This window comes from Strigops habroptila, chromosome W (assembly GCF_004027225.2).
Source record: "Strigops habroptila isolate Jane chromosome W, bStrHab1.2.pri, whole genome shotgun sequence".
Classification (NCBI taxonomy): Eukaryota; Metazoa; Chordata; class Aves; order Psittaciformes; family Psittacidae; genus Strigops; species Strigops habroptila.
Window position 1 is genome coordinate 30,208,998 of NC_044301.2, and position 17,401 is coordinate 30,226,398.

Consider the following 17,401-nt stretch of genomic DNA (forward strand, 5'->3'; position numbering starts at 1 on the left):
TTTTTTATTTTTTTTTTTTTTTTTTTTTTTTTTAAATTGACAGAAACACCACCTCCAGGATATATCAGCGAAGATGGAGAAACAAGTGACCAACAGTTGAACCAAAGCATGGATACAGGTAATGTTTGTTTTTCACTACTTTTAATGCTTGAGATTGTTAGTTGTGATCCCCTCTGCATAGTGGCATGAATTCAGCCTGAACAGTGATGGCAGTAGCCCTCTGTACATCCTTGTGTTTTCTGTTTAAAATATTAGTTTCAATCTTTTGTGAACAAAATAATTTTTTTGCTAGGGGAATGCTTTTAAAACATTTGTTGACATATTAAGTACACTTCATTTATTTCGTAGTAAAAGCATACAGCTCTAAGTCTTCATTATAAAGGCTTAAAACAGATTTTAATAGCCGACTGGTTTCAGTGTACTCCTAACTTTGCTTTCTGGATATAAGTTCATTGAAGCAAAATATCTGTTGGCCTAAGCAAGTTACAGAAATGCTGCATTTTGAGAACCTGTCACAACTGTTTTGGTTTTTATGACAATGGATCATGATCAGGAGTATTCAGCATGGATTCACCAAGGGGAAATCATGCTCGACTAATCTGATAGCCTTCTATGATGACATGGCAGGATGGGTCAACAAGGACAGGGTGGCAGAGCACTGGAACAGGCTGCTCAGGGGGGTCGTGGACTCCCTCTCTGGAGACATTCCAAACCTGCCTGGACATGTTCCTGTGTGACCTCTCTAGGGTTGGACTAGATGATCTCCAGAGGTCCCTTCCAACCCTAACAAGTCTATGATTCTGTGAGCTCTGACAACCTTATCACTTCTGCCATGTTTCAAATTAATTCTTGTATGGAAAGCTCTATTGAAAGAGTACTAGAAACATTAAGTACTTGTACCTCTATCTGAAAGGATTTCTAGATAATCTGGTTGGCCTTAAACTTGGACAAAGCACAGTTAATGTGCTGGATAAGAACCTCATGCTGTGTGCTGGAAGACTTGAGTGTGCTTGGTTAGCTAATGTTAGCAGCCTTTTCCAGTTAATTTGAAACAACTGTGCTAATTTCTGTAAGAACTACAATATTTTCCCACTATGTGACAATAGGTACTGTAATTAGAAAAGCTGGACATCAGTCATTGTAGGAATGCTTCTGTGTAAAGCTTCTCTGTATTTTGCCTACTAATGCACAAATTGTGTTGGAGAGTTCATGTTTTTGAGTTTCTTCCTTCCTCCTTCCAGGAAAGAATAATTTCCTCAAATGAGGAAATCCAGCTTGTTCTTTTGTAGAGATAAACCCTCTCCTTTGAGAATAGAGAGGCAGTATCTTTCTCGTTTTATCCACTTTATTTTAGCTTTTTTCTGCTGAATTTGGGAAGAAGTCACTACATTCTCACTGGAGAAGTGCATAAATAAAGATATATTTACAGAGTGTGCATGAAGTGAGCTCTGCCAAATACAACACTAAGATGTTAATTGAGTCTTTACGAAGATGGGTAGGTTCCCAGGAGTCTGGAAAATTAAATGTAATCTTAATTCAGAATAAGTATGTGACATGCTGGAAAACTGGTTGTAGGATTTCTGAGGTTTCTTATTCCAAAGAATTTTAATGTAAAACTATAGATAATGGTTATACCTACCTATCTGGAATAACGAGAATCATTTGCTCTGAAACAATCTGTATTGCTTCAACAGGATCTCCAGCAGAGCTGTCTCCTAATAATCTTTCCCCAGTTAATCATAGCCTGGGTAAGCTGGAAATATTTTTAATTGTTTCTCTGTGTGTGATGACTCTTCTTTATATATATATAATTACATTAAAAATTATAATGTACTTGAAAATAAGAATTGTATTGGCAGGAGATTATTGGGTTGGCTTCCTGATGATAAATATAATAAGGCTAGGTTAATAACAAATGCTCTATTTCTGTAACTGTTGAGCTTCTAGCAAAGAGAAGGAATAATATGGTTGTGTATACAGGAGTAGCATTTATAAAAGAAATAGTTTAAAGGATGTTAGACTATCCATAGTGCTGTCCAGACTGTTTCCCTTGTATGTGTGCTTGCTGCTCTTCTCATGTACCGTTTCACCTGTAACCACAGCACAATTGTTGCTCCCACATTAGTTGCCCACCTGCTTTGATCAGGTGCCATTGTCAGGTGTCTGTAAATGACCCAGGAAGATCAGATTCCCTTGGGTTTGGTGACAGGATGTGACAGGAAAATGCTGTTCAGAATGCTGAGTAATTAGGGTAGATGAAAATGGGAAGCAGTGCAGGAAAAGCTGAAGATGCCTGCCTGGGGAAGGTACTGAGTTCTAGTAGGGGAGGGTAAAAAGAGCTTAGAACTGCCTTTATCTATAGAGACAGTATAAGGTCTAGTGTAATACAGGGGAACATCATTTTCATATTAATATTTTTTTCCTTTGCATGGTTCAGTGTCTGATAGCTTAATCTCTTCTTTAACGTTACCAAAATATTTGCAAGTTATAGAAAGGCAACAGAAGTGTCTCAATGTCTGACACTCGGCAACATTAGCTGAATCATCTTGCCAAGCAGAATGCAAGTACTGAACTATATGAGCTGTGGTCAGATTAGATCACACTTCTTCCTCTCCTTCCCTTGTGTGGAATATTGAATTCCCTTCTGTTTGGGGTAGGTAAAAATGACAGCAAGCAAAATATAATTTGAGTAGTTTGAGGAGACTACCACTGTTTCTGGAAGAGACGAATAGCATAGAATCATAGAATGGTTTGGGTTGGAAGGGAACTTTAAAGATCATCTAATTCCAACCTGGCCTTGAACACTTCCAGGGATGGGGCATCCACAACTACTCTGGGCAACCTGTTCCAATGTCTCACCACCCTCATAGTGAAGAATTTCTTTCTAATGTCTAGTCTAAATCTACCCTCTGTCAGTTTAAAGCCAACCCCCTTTGTCCTGTCACTACACGCCCTTGTGAAAAGTCCCTCTCTAGCTTTCTTGTCGGCCCCTTTAGGTACTTGAAGGCTGCTCTAAGGTCTCCCTTGAGCTTTCTCCAGGCTGAACAACCCCAGCTCTCTCAGTCTGTCTTCATAGGAGAGGTGCTCTAGGCCTCAGAGCATCTTCTTGGCCTCCTCTGGACTTGCTCCAACAGATCCACATCCTTCTTGTGTTGGGGGCCTCAGAGCTGAACACGGGGGGGGGGGGGGGGCGCCTCACAAGAGCGGAGTAGAGGGGCAGAATCACCTCCCTCAACCTGCTGGCCATGCTCCTTTTGATGCAGCCCAGCATACAGTTGGCTTTCTGGGATGCAAGCACACACTGCCGGCTCATGTCAAGCTTCTTGTCGACCAACACCCCCAAATCCTTCTCCTCAGGGCAGATAAATTTCTTTTCAGCCTCAAATTCTGTTAAGCTTGTTTTTTAATTTTTTTTTTTTTAGACTTGCAACCAGTTACTTACTCAGAGCCTGCGTTCTGGTGTTCAATAGCATATTATGAATTGAATCAAAGAGTGGGAGAAACCTTTCATGCATCGCAGCCTTCCCTGACCGTAGATGGCTTTACAGATCCATCAAATTCAGAACGATTTTGTCTAGGTCTGCTTTCCAATGTAAACAGAAATGCTACAGTGGAAATGACAAGGCGACATATAGGTAAAAATCTCTGATCTTTTAACTATTTAATTTTGGTTTAGCTATTAAATTATCTGGAATGATCTAGGTAGGATGGGCAAACCTGTGTGTTGGGAGCCTATCACCCTTGTGCAGCCTGCCATTGAACTTCTCTCTCGAGACTTGCCAAGGAGAGCTTGGCCTCCCTTGCTAAGGATGGAAGTGGAAAGACACAGAGGTCACCATTTCTGAAATTGGGGGAGTAATGTAGCAGCCAATTCCAACTGGGAAGAGATGTAGTGATGTCTGGAGCTGAAAGGAGCTGCCTTTCCTCAATCAGTAGTCACTAAGTTGGTGGCAGGAACAGTCACACAGCTCTCAGGCTGAGAGGGGCAAAGGAGTAAGCCACTCAACTGTATGGGATTTCTGTTGCTCGTGTTGCTGTTCTCTGCCTTCTGGAAGATGATGATGCAACAAAGCATTCTGAGGGGCACGTTTTTGGCTTTCAGGCTCCTCATTGGACACCTCTGCCCTGGGTAGCATTTATATTCAGAGTTGCTTATAATTGAAATTTAAGCTTTAATTAAAAAATATTTACATGTTGGTTAGTTTATTCTAATTTATAAAATGCAGAATAGACATTGGTAGTACTTCTTGAATTCTTTTCTGAAATGGGAAAAGTTGCCATTGAAATAACATGCTGTTTTGACATAATTAAGATATTTTCGTAATGGTTAGTAATGAATATTGTTTTCCACAATGCAGCATCTTTGCTTTAAGTTCTTCAATAAACTATGGTGTTTTGGGGTTTGGTGGGGGTTTTTTTTTCTGGATTCTTTTATTTAGCAACATTCATGAAATCTTTTTTGGTTTTACTTTTGTAGTAAAAGTTCAACCTCTTTAGTAGAACCTTCTGACTCTCTCTATGCCAAGCCCAAATGCTTGTCTAATAAAATTTCAGGCGTGCAGAAACCCAGGCTATGCCTGTGCTGACTGATCAAAATGGTCAATGATAACGAAAAGCAAAAACATAAGGAGCTCTCACTTTTTTTGTAGAGCAGCTCACAATGTTTGAAAAATAGTTTTAAAGAGGAGGGGGAAAGAGAAACTATGGCCTTTAAAGGACCTGTTGATTATAAATAGCTTTCTTTGGGAGAGGAGTTGTACAACTTTGAATATTTATGCTGATTTGGGCTGGGATAAATTTAATTTTCTTCATAGTGGCTACTATGGGGCTATATTTCGGATTTATTCTGAAAACAGTGTTGATAATTCAGGGATGTTGTCACTATTGCTGAGCAGTGCTTACTCAGAGCCAAGGCCTTTTCTACCTCTCACACCACCTCAACCAGCAAATACGCTGGGGGTACACAGCTGGGGCAGATGACCCCAACTGGGAGGAAGAAGGAAGGGGGAGATGTTGATGAGGCACTTTGTGACATGGTTTAGTTGATGGTCTTGGAAGTAACGGTTGGACTTGATGATCTTAAAGGTCTTTTCCAACCTAGTTGATTCTATGATTCTGCTAGAAATAACCCATACAGTTGGTTTGTTTTGGTTTTTTCCACGTGGGGAGAGAAAACAATTTAAAAGCGAACAAAGGATTTCTTAGGGGTATTTATCTGTACTAGGGCTAAATGAAGTCCTACTGTCTCTGTAGTACAGAGAAGGGGTATGCATTGGATTGTGAAATACTGTGGGTGCATATAACTGTGGAGTGTTGAATCGGTATACTTGTTTTCCTTTTTTGCCATAGAATCATAGAATAGTAAGGGTTGGAAAGGACCTTAAGATCATCTAGTTCCAACCCCCCTGCCACAGGCAGGGGCACCTCACACTAAACCATGTCACCCAAGGCTCTGTCCAGCCTGGCCTTGAACACCGCCAGGGATGGAGCATTCACAACTTCCTTGGGCAACCCATTCCAGTGCTTCACCACCCTCACTGTAAAGAACTTCTTCCTTATATCTAATCTAAACTTCCCCTGTTTAAGTTTGAACCCATTACCCCTGGTCCTACCACTACAGTCCCTAAGGAAGAGTCCCTCCCCAGCATCCTTATAGGCCCCCTTCAGATACTGGAAGGCTGCTATGAGGTCTCCACGCAGCCTTCTCTTCTCCAGGCTGAACAGCCCCAATTTTCTTAGTCTGTCTTCACATGGGAGGTGCTCGAGCCCCCTTATCATCCTCGTGGCCCTCCTCTGGACTTGTTCCAACACTTGCATGTCCTTCTTATGTTAGGACACCAGAACCGTACACAATGCTCCAAGTGAGGTCTCACGAGAGCAGAGTAGAGGGGCAGGATGACCTCCTTTGACCTGCTGGTCACGCTTCTTTTGATGCAGCCCAGGATATGGTTGGCTTTCTGAGCTGCGAGTGCACACTGCTGGCTCATGCTAAGTTTGTCATCAACCAACACCCCCAAGTCCTTCTCTGCAGGGCTGCTGTGAATCTCTTCACTGCCCAACATGTAGCTGTGCCTGGGATTGCCCCGACCCAGGTGTAGGACCTTGCACTTGGCTTGGTTAAACTTCATAATGTTGGCATCGGCCCACCTCACAAGTGTGTCCAGGTCCCTCTCGATGGCATCCCTTCTGTCCTGGGTTCAGCTATAGCAGTCATTTTTCTCCTTCTTAGTAGCTGGTGCAGTGCTCTGTTTTCGACTTTCAGCCTGGGAACACCAATGTTTTTAGTTGTTGCTAAGTAATGTTTACTCCGACCAAGGAATTGCTCTGCCAGGGAGGAGGGGAAGCCAGGAGGAAGCCAGAGACAGGACACCTGACCCATACTAGCCAAAGGGGTATTCCATACCACAGCAGGTCATGCCCAGTATATAAACTGGGGGGAGTCACCTGGAAGGCCAGATGGCTGCTTGGGTTGGGCTGGGTGTCGATTGGCAGGTGGTGAGCAATTGTATCCTCTCCCCTTGTTATTTCCCTTATCATTATTTTTATTGGTGGTAGCAGTAGTGGTTTTGTATTATACCTTAGTTACTGGACTGTTCTTATCTCAACCCGTGGGAGTTACATTCTTTCGATCCTCTTCCCCATCCCTCTGGGAGCTGGGGGAGGAAGAAGCAGGGGTAGTGAGTGAGCAGCTGTGTGGTTCTGAATTACCAGCTGGATTTAAACCATGACAGTTCTTTGTGGTGCCCAATGTGGGGCACAAAGGTTTGAGATAATGACGGATCTGACCAGAGTGTGGCTAATCGTATTTGTGATTGTTTCGGATTAATAGTCGCTCATCGCAGTGCTGATTTATCAGCTCTCAGAGTTGTTGCGCTTGATCTCAGAGTTTCAGCATGTCGTACCTTACTTACAGCCACTATTTGCTGTTTTGGTGTTTATCGGCTGGGGGGCCTGGGCTAAGGTTCTTGTTTCACTGTACTTGATGGTTAATGACTTGTAATACAATAAAGTCATTGATCATGAAACTGGTCTGGCTTGCGTTCCCAGCGTGGTCATCACCTCTATACTTTGGGAGGTATATAATGAAATTTTTTAGCAATTACAAATCCTTTTTTCCTCCTCGGGGGGTCAACCTACGAAGGAGGCATTCCCTTACACCCCCCACTCCTCCACCAGGCTATTTACAGCAGTATTTGAGAGCTGTAAACGTTTTGGATGGCCTTTAAATACCCTTGAGACCTGCCTGCTGATTGTGCTGGGCATCAGCATGTTGGCACACATACGGAGAGTGTTTTACCCACGGCCATCCCACCCTAGGAACACCCTATTTCGTCTGATCTTGAAAGTTAAGCAGTATCGGGTTCAAATCTGGTCTAGGGTTAGACGACGATATAGGAGGATCACGAAGAGATTTTCCTTGAGGCTGGACAGTCATGAGTGGCAGGGTGTGTGGGATAGTATGGGCAAGTATCTAGGCCAGTGGGCCCCTCCAGTGCTTTGGAACTTCACCCCTGAACAAGTGCAACATCCGGAAAAACTAGTAAAACACTTAAACGAGGTGTGCTGTCTTTCTGGTTATACCAGAGAGGGACAAATCATGGCAACGTGCTGGGGCTTGGCCTATGCCTACAGAGCCCTGCTCAACACTATCCAGCACCTTCAAAGGGAAAAAAATGTCTTTGGATCTGATGGCAAAGCATCAGAGAAAGCAGCTACTCTAACTCCAAGCACAGCAGCTACACCAACCCCAGTGACAAGTGCAGCAGCTGCTCCCAGATAGCAACAGAAAATGCAGCTGTTGGTGCTCCTCAACCCCCAAGAACATCAGCTACACCAACTCCGAGAAAAGATACTGCAGCCTCTCCAACCCCAGTCAAAGACACTGCAGCCACTCCAGTCCTAGTGGCAGACACTGCAGCCACTCCAACCACAGTGATACATGCTGCATTTAAACCGAATGACCAATTCGTGCCAATATCAGTTGCCTCTGTAAGGAAGGGGAAAAGCAAATGACAGCCACAAAGAGCAACCCATGCAGTGAAGAAAGATGAAGACCCAATGCAATTACTGCAGGGGACAGCATCTGAATAAGTGTTATTATTACATGAATCAGAGGAAGAGTAATCAGAGGAAGAGGTGACTTCTTGATCTCGGACCTCAAATGAGCTGCGGAATATGTGAAAAGATTACAGCTGTTTTCCAGGGGGGCACATCATCACCTGGTTGCTCCGATGCTGGGACAACTAGTCACGAACTAGAAGGTAGGGAAGCCAAGCAGCTGGGATCACTTCTTAGGGAAGGAGGAATTGACAAAGCGATTGGAAAAGAGAAGCGAGCCCTCAGCCTTCAGAGGCAGCTCTTGGCAGCTGTGAAGGAAAGATTTTCCTACAAGGATGATGTTATGAATCACTCAGTCAACTGGGCCACGATAGAGAGAAGCATCCAGTCCCTGAGGGAATCAGACATTCTAGAGATGATCTATTGTAGGCTGGATGCCGGGAATGCATTCGTAGATCCAGATGAAGTCGAAAGTACATGACCCATGTGGCATAAACTTAGACAGAGTGCACCATCATCATATGCCCACTCATTGGTATCAATGACCTGGAATGACATAGCACCACCAAAAGTGGATGAAGTGACTCATCAACTCCACGAGTTCGAAGACAGTCTCACCCCTTCCATCATTTCAGCTGTGGAAAAACTGTCCTAGGAGTTCACAAAATTGAGAGACGATTTATCCAATCTATCCAGCTCCCCACGAGTACCAACCCATGTCTCAGCTATTAACAGAAAGCACCCTACTGCTCAAGAAAGAAGATATAGGAGGTACACGCCACGGGCCACCCTATGGTTTTACCTGCGGGATCACGGAGAAGACATGAGAAAGTGGGATGGAAAACCTACCTCAGTTCTGGAGCAACGGGTGTGTGAATTGGAGAACAATGGTCAAGGATGATCCTCCCAGGAAAGCTGGTGCTCCAGTCTCTGGTGAGCAGTTTCCCAGATGGAGTGGAAGAGCTGATTTTACTCCAGCTCCTGTGATAAGGAATACTAATCCCTTTCTACAAGACATAAGTGGACAATCTTATGATCACTATTAGAGGGGCCCTGCCTCCAGCCAGGTGGAGGAGAGGGATAATCGGGTTTACTGGACTGTGTGGATCAGATGGCCTGGCACATCAGTCCCACAGAAGTATAAGACTCTAGTAGATACCGGTGCACAGTGTACCCTGATTCCATCAAGGAATCAAGGGGTGGAACCCATTTATATTTCTGGAGTGACAGGAGGATCCCAAGCATTAAATATACTGGAGGCTGAAATCAGCCTGACTGGGAGGAAGTGGCAAAAGCACCCCATTGTGACTGGTCCAGGGGCTCCATGCATCCTTGGCATAGACTATCTCAGGAGAGGGTATTTCAAAGACCCAAAAGGGTATAGATGGGCTTTTGGTATCGCTGCCTTGGAGACGGAGGAAATTAAGCAGCTGTCCCCCTTGCCCGGTCTCTCAGAGGATCCTTCTGTTGTGGGGTTGCTGAAGGTTGAAGAACAACAAGTGCCAATTGCGACCACAACAGTGCACCAGCGGCAATATCTTACCAACTGAGACTCCCTGATTCCCATCCATAAGCTGATCCATAGGCTGGAGATCCAAGGAGTGATCAGCAGGACGCACTCACCCTTTAATAGCCCCATATGGCTAGCGCAAAAGTCTAATGGAGAGTGGAGACTAACAGTAGACTATGGTGGCCTGAACGAAGTCACACCACCATTGAGTGCTGCCGTACCGGACATGCTAGAACTTCAATATGAACTGGAGTCAAAGGCAGCCAAGTGGGATGCCACAAGTGATATTGCCAATGCATTTTTCTCAATCCCTTTGGCAGCAGAATGCAGGCCACAGTTTGCTTTCACTTGGAGGGGCGTCCAGTACACTTGGAACTGACTGCCCCAGGGGTGGAAACACAGCCCTTCCATCTGCCATGGATTGATCCAGAGCGCACTGGAACAGGGCCAAGCTCCAGAATACGTGTAGTACATTGATGATATTATCGTGTGGGGTGATACAGAGGAAGAAGTTTTTGATAAAGGGAGGAAGATAATCCAAGTGCTGCTGAAGGCCAGTTTTGCCATAAACTGGAGTAAGGTCAAGGGACCTGCACAGGAGATTCAATTTTTGGGAATAAAATGGCAAGATGGACGTCGCCGGATCCCCACAGACATGATCAACAAGATAACAGCAATGTCTCCACCATCTAACAAGAAAGAAACACAAGTTTTCTTAGGTGTGGGGTTCTGGAGAATGCACATCCCAAATTACAGTCTGATTGTAAGCCCTCTCTACCACGTGACCCGGAAGAAGAATGATTTCAAATGGGGCCCTGAGCAACAACAAGCCTTTGAACAAATGAAATGAGAAATAGTTCATGCAGTAGCCCTTGGACCAGTCCGGGCCGGGCCAGATGTGAAAAATGTGCTTTATACCGCAGCTGGGGAGAATGGTCCTACCTGGAGCCTCTGGCAGAAAGCTCCAGGGGAGACTCGAGGTTGACCCCTCAGCTTTTGGAGTCGGGGATATAGAGGATCCGAGGCCAGCTATACTCCCACTGAAAAAGAGATACTGGCAGCCTATGAAGGGGTTTGAGCTGCCTCAGAAGTGATTGGAACTGAAGCGCAGCTCCTCCTGGCACCCCGGTTGCCTGTGCTGGGCTGGATGTTCAAAGGCAGGGTCTCCTCTACACATCATTCAACTGCTGCTACATGGAATAAGTGGGCCGCACTGATTACACAATGAGCTCGAATAGGAAATCCCAGTCGTCCAGGAATTCTAGAAGTCATCATGGACTGGCCAGAGGGCAAAGATTTTGGGATGTCACCAGAAGAGGAGGTGACGCGTGCTGAAGAGGCCCCACCATATAATGAACTGTCAGAGAGTGAAAAGCAATATGCCTTGTTTAGTGATGGGTCCTGCCATATTGTGGGAAAGCATCAGAGATGGAAGGCAGCTGTGTGGAGTCCCCTGAGACAAGTTGCAGAAACTGCTGAAGGAGAGGGTGAATTGAGCCAGTTTGCAGAGGTGAAAGCCATCTAGCTGGCCTTGGACATTGCTGAATGACAGAAATGGCCAGTACTTTATACTGACTCATGGATGGCTCTAAATGCCCTGTGGGGGTGGTTGCAGCAATGGAAGCAGAGCAACTGGCAACGCAGAGGTAAACCCATCTGGGCTGCTGCATTGTGGCAAGATATCGCTGCTCGGGTGCAGAACCTGGTGGTGAAGTTACGCCACCTAGATGCTCATGTACCCAAGAGTCAGGCCACTGAGGAACACCAGAACAACCATGAAGTGTTTAAAGCTGCAAAGATTGATGTCGCTCAGATGGTCTTAGATTAGCAACATAAGTGTGAATTATTTTTAGCCTGGTGGGCCCATGACACCTTAGGCCATCAAGGCAGAGATGCAACATATGGATGGACTCGTGATGGAGGAGTGGACTTAACCATGAACACTGTTGCTCAGTTTATTCGTGATCGTGAAGCGTGCTGCAGTTAAGCAAGCCAAGCAGTTAAAGCCTCTCTCGTATGGAGGATCGCATCCCTTCCTTTCGCCTTATCAGCTGAACCACACAGCTTGGTGTCATTGCCCAACTTGCTGAGGGCGCACTCAATCCCACTGTCCCTGTCACCGACAAAGATGTTGAATAAGACTGGTCTCAACACCGATCCGTGAAGTACGCCACTCGTTACTGGTCTGTAGCTGGACATTGAGCTGTTGACCACAACTCTTTGCATGCGGCTTTTCAGCCAATTTTTTATCCACGATCAGTGGCTTAGCAACTTCATTCGCCAGCTCCTTCAGGACCTGCGGATGAATTTCATCAGGTCCCATGGACTTTTGCACATTCAGGTTCTTAATATGATCTCGAACCTGATCCTTTCCTACAGTGGGCCTAAGGTCTTCATTCTCACAGTCCCTGCATCTGCCTTCCGAGACTTGGGCAGTGTGGTCAGAACATTTGCCAGTGAAGACTGAGGCAAAGAAGTCATTAAGAACCTCAGCCTTCTCCAAATCCAGGGTAGCCAGTTCTCCAGATAGCTTCCGGAGAGGGCCCACGTTTTCCCTAGTCTGTCTTTTGTTTGCTACATACCTGTAGAACTCTTTCCTGTGATCTTTCTCATCCATTGCCGGATTTAATTCTAACTGGGCCTTAGCTTTCCTAACCTGGTCCCTAGCTTCCCAGATAATATCCCTGTATTCTTCCAAGGCCACCTGTCCTAACTTCTATGTTTTATAAGCTGCTATTTTCCTCCAAAGTTTCCTCAGCAGCTCCTTATCCATCCATGGAGGTCTCCTGGCCTTCCTGCCGCACTTCCTTCTAGTCGGGACGCAACACTCCTGAGCTTGGAGCAGGTGATCCTTGAATATCAGCCAGCAGCCTTGGGCCCCCCTGCCCTCCAGGACTATATCCCATGGAACCTTACTAAGCAGGTTCCTGAAGAGGCCAAAGTCTGCTCTCTTGAAGTCCAGGGCAGTGAGCTTGCTGCTTGCTCTTCTCATTGTCCTCAGGATCTTGAACTCGACCATCTCTTGATCACTGCAGCCACGGCTGTCCTGGAGTTTCACATTCCCAACCAGCCCTTCCCTGTTGGTGAGCACAAGGTCAAGCATGGCACCTTTCCTTGTCGGCGCATACAACCCTTTTCAATATTAGCACAAGTTTTAGTTCTATTAAATCTAATCTTTTATCTTCAATTTCAGTATTTCTTTAAATTAAAAAGTTATTTAGGAATGAGCACTGCTTCCTAACTTGGATTTGGTTACAAGCCATTATGTGGCTAAAAAAAAAAAATTTAAAAAAAAAAAAAAATCTATCTTGCTCTTGACCAAAAATTATTCTGCTTTTCTTTCAAATTTTTTGTGTTCGTGGAAGAAAAATGCTAGGTAATTGTGTTCTGGTCCTGCTACAGATGTTAGCCTAGCAGTATGGTCCTGAAACAAAATACTCCCTTGTTTGTTAATCTGCTTGGGTCTTATTATAACTACATTTCCTTTGAATTTTGCTACAGGAAGGGGGGTACGTCTCTATTACATTGGTGGAGAAGTTTTTGCTGAGTGCCTAAGTGATAGCGCAATTTTTGTTCAGAGCCCAAACTGTAATCAAAGATATGGCTGGCATCCTGCAACTGTATGCAAAATTCCTCCAGGTTAGTATCCTACCAAAGGTCTTGTGTAAAAGTATCTAGTGAATATACTTGCTGGATGATGTGTTCTATCTTATTGATAGTTTCTTCATAGTTTCGGGTTTTTGTGTGGCAAAGACAAGCATTCATTGATTGTACCCTTTTGACTTTTTTTCTTTTCTTTATAGGATGCAATCTAAAAATCTTTAATAACCAAGAATTTGCTGCTCTTCTGGCTCAGTCTGTGAATCAGGGTTTTGAAGCAGTTTATCAACTTACTAGGATGTGTACCATAAGAATGAGTTTTGTTAAAGGATGGGGAGCTGAATACAGGTAAGAGGAAAAACCTTTGCTTTTAAATTTAGAGTTAACCATTTTTCTTCTTTCACTAATACACTATTTCTGTCTGGCTCGGAAGCCATACATACATGCTTCTCACTGCTATCGTAGATATGTTCTCTGCAAGTTGAACTCGTATTTTCCTTTTTCTCCTCCTCAGCTGTGGAGCTCCTAAGTCATAAAGACTAGTAAACTGATTTTAGTATTGCATCAAAGTCTGCTGTTGAGCAAGGAATGTCATCTAAGTTCCATTTCCTCATTTGGTCCTGCTTGCTTGCTTGTTGTGGGGGAATCACTGACAACATCTAGAAGTTTTACAGTTTGTGCTATGAGACTATTTGCTCTTTTTCAGATGTATAGTCATTTTGGTCTCTGTCCTGTTTTATATGGACTATAAGGAGTTCGTTAGGTTGCTGCGTGGGGTGCAGTTGATAGTACCTGACAGAAATAGTCACTTAGAGTGCATTCTGCAGAATAAAACAGCTTCAGAACACACATTTAAGGGATGGCAAATATTTTGGAACTTGTAGTGGAAAAAACTTTACTGGAGTAAGATTACTGTGTTTGTGTAGTAAAACTGCTAAAAACAGGGGTTTGAGTGGAAAAAATAAGTTTTGTCTGCTTTTTTAATAGATTCCAGTTGTATTTCTATTAGCACAAGCTAAGACCTATGGTTGAGGACAGTGTCTACTTTTAATGCAGTATGGGAATTTGGGAAGAAAAAGAATTGACTCCTAACTGAGCAGTATTAAAGATTTCGTTATTTTGGAGAGCTAAAGATGTGGTTTTAAGCAAATCCCTTAAACCTCCCTAGAAATTGTCCACTGAAAGAATGAATTCTGACATATCAATACTTTTGCTTAAAAGGATGTCATGGTTTAAGCCCAGACGGTAACTCGGAACCATGCAGCCGCTCGCTCACTCCCCCCCTTCCTCCTCCCCCCACTCCCGGAGGGATAGGGAGGAGAATCAAAAGAATATAACTCCCACGGGTTGAGATAAGAGCAGTCCAGTAACTAAGGTATAATACAAAACCACTACTGCTACCACCAATAATAATAACGATAAGGGAAATAACAAGGGGAGAGGATACAGTTGCTTACCACCCACCAGCCGATACCCAGCCCGACCCGAGCAGTGATCTGGCCCTTCTGGGTAACTCCCCCCAGTTTCTATACTGGGCATGATGTGCTGTGGTATGGAATACCCCTTTGGCCAGTTTGGGTCAGGTGTCCTGTCTCTGCTTCCTCCTGGCTTCCCCTCCTCCCTGGCAGAGCATGAGACTGAGAAAGTCCTTGGTCAGAGTAAACATTACTTAGCAACAACTAAAAACATCGGTGTTATCACCGTTCTTCCCAGGCTGAAAGTCAAAAACACAGCACTGCACCAGCTACTAAGGAGAAAAAATGACTGCTGTAGCTGAACCCAGGACAAAGGAGTATGTATACACTTGTGCATAATTCAATACAACATTCAAATCTGAACAAAAGAAAGGCTTAATCAGTCAGAGTACATGGAGACAACTTGAAGTGAATGGAGTGTAAGTGCTGGGTTAAAACAGTGGGGAGGCTTTTGGTAACCTTATTTTTAAGGAGGGAGAATGGTGGTGGTTAGTCTATAAACCATAGGATTAAAAAAGCTGCAGTGGCAGCACTACCAGAACAGCACAGAAAGTGATTACTGACATAATGCTGGATTAGTTTCTTTGCATCTCTGTTTAAGATGATGCTAATCAATTATTGATGCACAGAACTTATAAGTTATGCTGCAGTTGTGATTAAAGCAAGAAGAGGTTGCTCCTGCAAACACAGCCTTGAATTCAAATGAATGTAGTTTGAATTGTCAAAATAGACCAGGAAGCACTGTAAAATCCATCATTCTTGTTAAAACTTCCATGCCTCATTATGTCAAAAACGTTTCTCATAGAACAGGCTTTGGCAAAGCCAAAGCATTACTGACATTTTAGACATATGGTATATATGCATAAACGTGCAGATGTGGCAAGGTGGTAGATTTTTATAAGCTTGTAGACAAAATAGCCTATAGCTTTTTGCTTGATACATGTTGGCTTGAATTGAGGATGGTGGTAGAAATTCAGATCAGCTGTCAAGTCTTCACGTTGGTACAGGAACTATCCAGGTGTCAGGTCATCTTCTGAAGAAAGTTAAAGTAGAGGTAATTACAGCAGGGAAACCGTGATGTCTGAACTGGAAATCTATGGGTAGAAGAGGCAGAGTTTTAGCTTTGAGACGGCTGCTAAGTGACTGTCACTGTTTTATCAACTTTTACCAGTGCAGTGCAAAGCCAGGGTTGTTGAACAGAGCCAATTATAAAATTTTCATGAAGTGTGTTGTAGAACACATTATTGGGGAGCTGACAGCAGTGGAATAATGAACTTCCTTTTCTGGGAGAGAATTTGAGACTGAATGGAATTATATTTCCTGTGGTTTAGATTGTTCTTCTATTGGATCACTTTGTTTTGGCATAGGCATTCAATGCTAAGATCACAATGGTTTTTAGAGTGCTGAGAGAGCACAGACAGCAGCTGCTTTCTCCTAGAAAATGTGAAACCACAGACAACTTTTGAAATCCATCCTCTTGCTGCTTTAATCTTTCTGCCTTTTCAGTTCCCCTGTTTATATAAAGATATTTCCTTAAAGTGAAAGGTTGTTGCAGTGTTGACAGTAAAAATGAAGGGGCTGGGTTTGTGTCTGACTAATTTGCTGCCTTTGAATCTTAATGCCTCCTTGCTTTCTTTGGAATAGCTAGAATTACTAGGAAAAAGTGGCTTAGCAACAGTAGTCTTGCCAGTCTAGTTTAGGAAAACTCCCGTGCCTGGAGTGACTACAGTGAAATAACAGGGTTTCTCAGGCAGAGTATGTTAAATACTGATTTGTTTATTTTGAGATGAGAAGGAAGATTTTTGAATAACAGGTCTCTGAAACAAAGATATATGGGAAAGTGAATGAAGCTTTTATGGTTGTCAGCCCTTCAGCTTTACTGAGGCTTGCTATGTGGTATTTAATTAAGGGAAAATTGTGGGTGAGTTTATATAGGGGACAAGGGAAACAGTTATTACTGAAATTGTTTGTATGAGGATGTTACAGTATTAAACACATGTAGAAGTGTAAGATGACATGAAATCAGAGATAGTCTGGTGTTCCTTTGAGATAGCATCAGCTAGCACAGTATAACCACACACTGTGTTTTGATGTAGTGTTTCTGACAATATCTAGCAGTTTCCATATACATTTATCTGGTCAATTGCTCCAAAAAGCCAGACCTTATGATCACCATGGTATTGTGCTGTAAGGCTCTTGGTGTGGCACTTGAAGCAAATGCTGCAGTTCTTATCTTATTCTCCAGAGTGGAATATTCTCAATGTATTATGGACAAGCATGTAGTTATTGATGTGTCTTATAAATGTGAGTTGTTTTGGAGGTTTCTGTTGTTGATATGTGTGGTGTTCTCCCCCTCCCCCACCAAGACTGTCTGAAAAAAGTAACAGTTATGGTAACAGTTGTGGATTTTTATATTTTTTTGTGTAGTAGGTGCGGATGGAAAAATATTTGATCATATGACGGAAAACTTTATGGCAGCCAACGTTGCATTCTGACTTTACTATTCTTTATTTTCTAGGCGGCAAACAGTAACAAGCACTCCTTGCTGGATTGAACTTCATCTGAATGGACCTCTACAATGGTTGGACAAAGTATTGACTCAGATGGGCTCCCCTTCAGTACGCTGCTCCAGCATGTCATAAAACTCCTTCCTCCATTACCAGTGGGATAAATATCCAGTCCAATTACTAGACTTAATATAACAGCTGTCATAGTATTTGTGTGTGATCCCCATAAACTGTTTACTATCCAAAAAGTT

The 17,401-nt window shown here is 43.6% G+C and overlaps 1 protein-coding gene and 1 long non-coding RNA gene across 2 annotated transcripts in view; both read left to right on the top strand.

The window, feature by feature from the left end:
- LOC115619142 (mothers against decapentaplegic homolog 2) overlaps positions 1-17,398 on the top strand; it is a 60,356-nt gene extending 42,958 nt beyond the window's left edge. The window contains exons 6-11 of the mRNA XM_030511193.1: positions 44-118; positions 1,695-1,748; positions 3,423-3,635; positions 13,070-13,207; positions 13,372-13,516; positions 17,162-17,398. Coding sequence (XP_030367053.1) covers positions 44-118; positions 1,695-1,748; positions 3,423-3,635; positions 13,070-13,207; positions 13,372-13,516; positions 17,162-17,285 — 749 coding nt within the window. The 3' untranslated portion in view covers positions 17,286-17,398. The remainder of the gene's footprint in view (positions 1-43; positions 119-1,694; positions 1,749-3,422; positions 3,636-13,069; positions 13,208-13,371; positions 13,517-17,161) is intronic.
- On the top strand, positions 14,256-15,082 carry LOC115619144. The gene is made up of 2 exons (XR_003994932.1): positions 14,256-14,392; positions 14,962-15,082. It is a non-coding gene; the product is annotated as an uncharacterized LOC115619144 (long non-coding RNA).
- Positions 17,399-17,401: the final 3 nt, after the last annotated feature.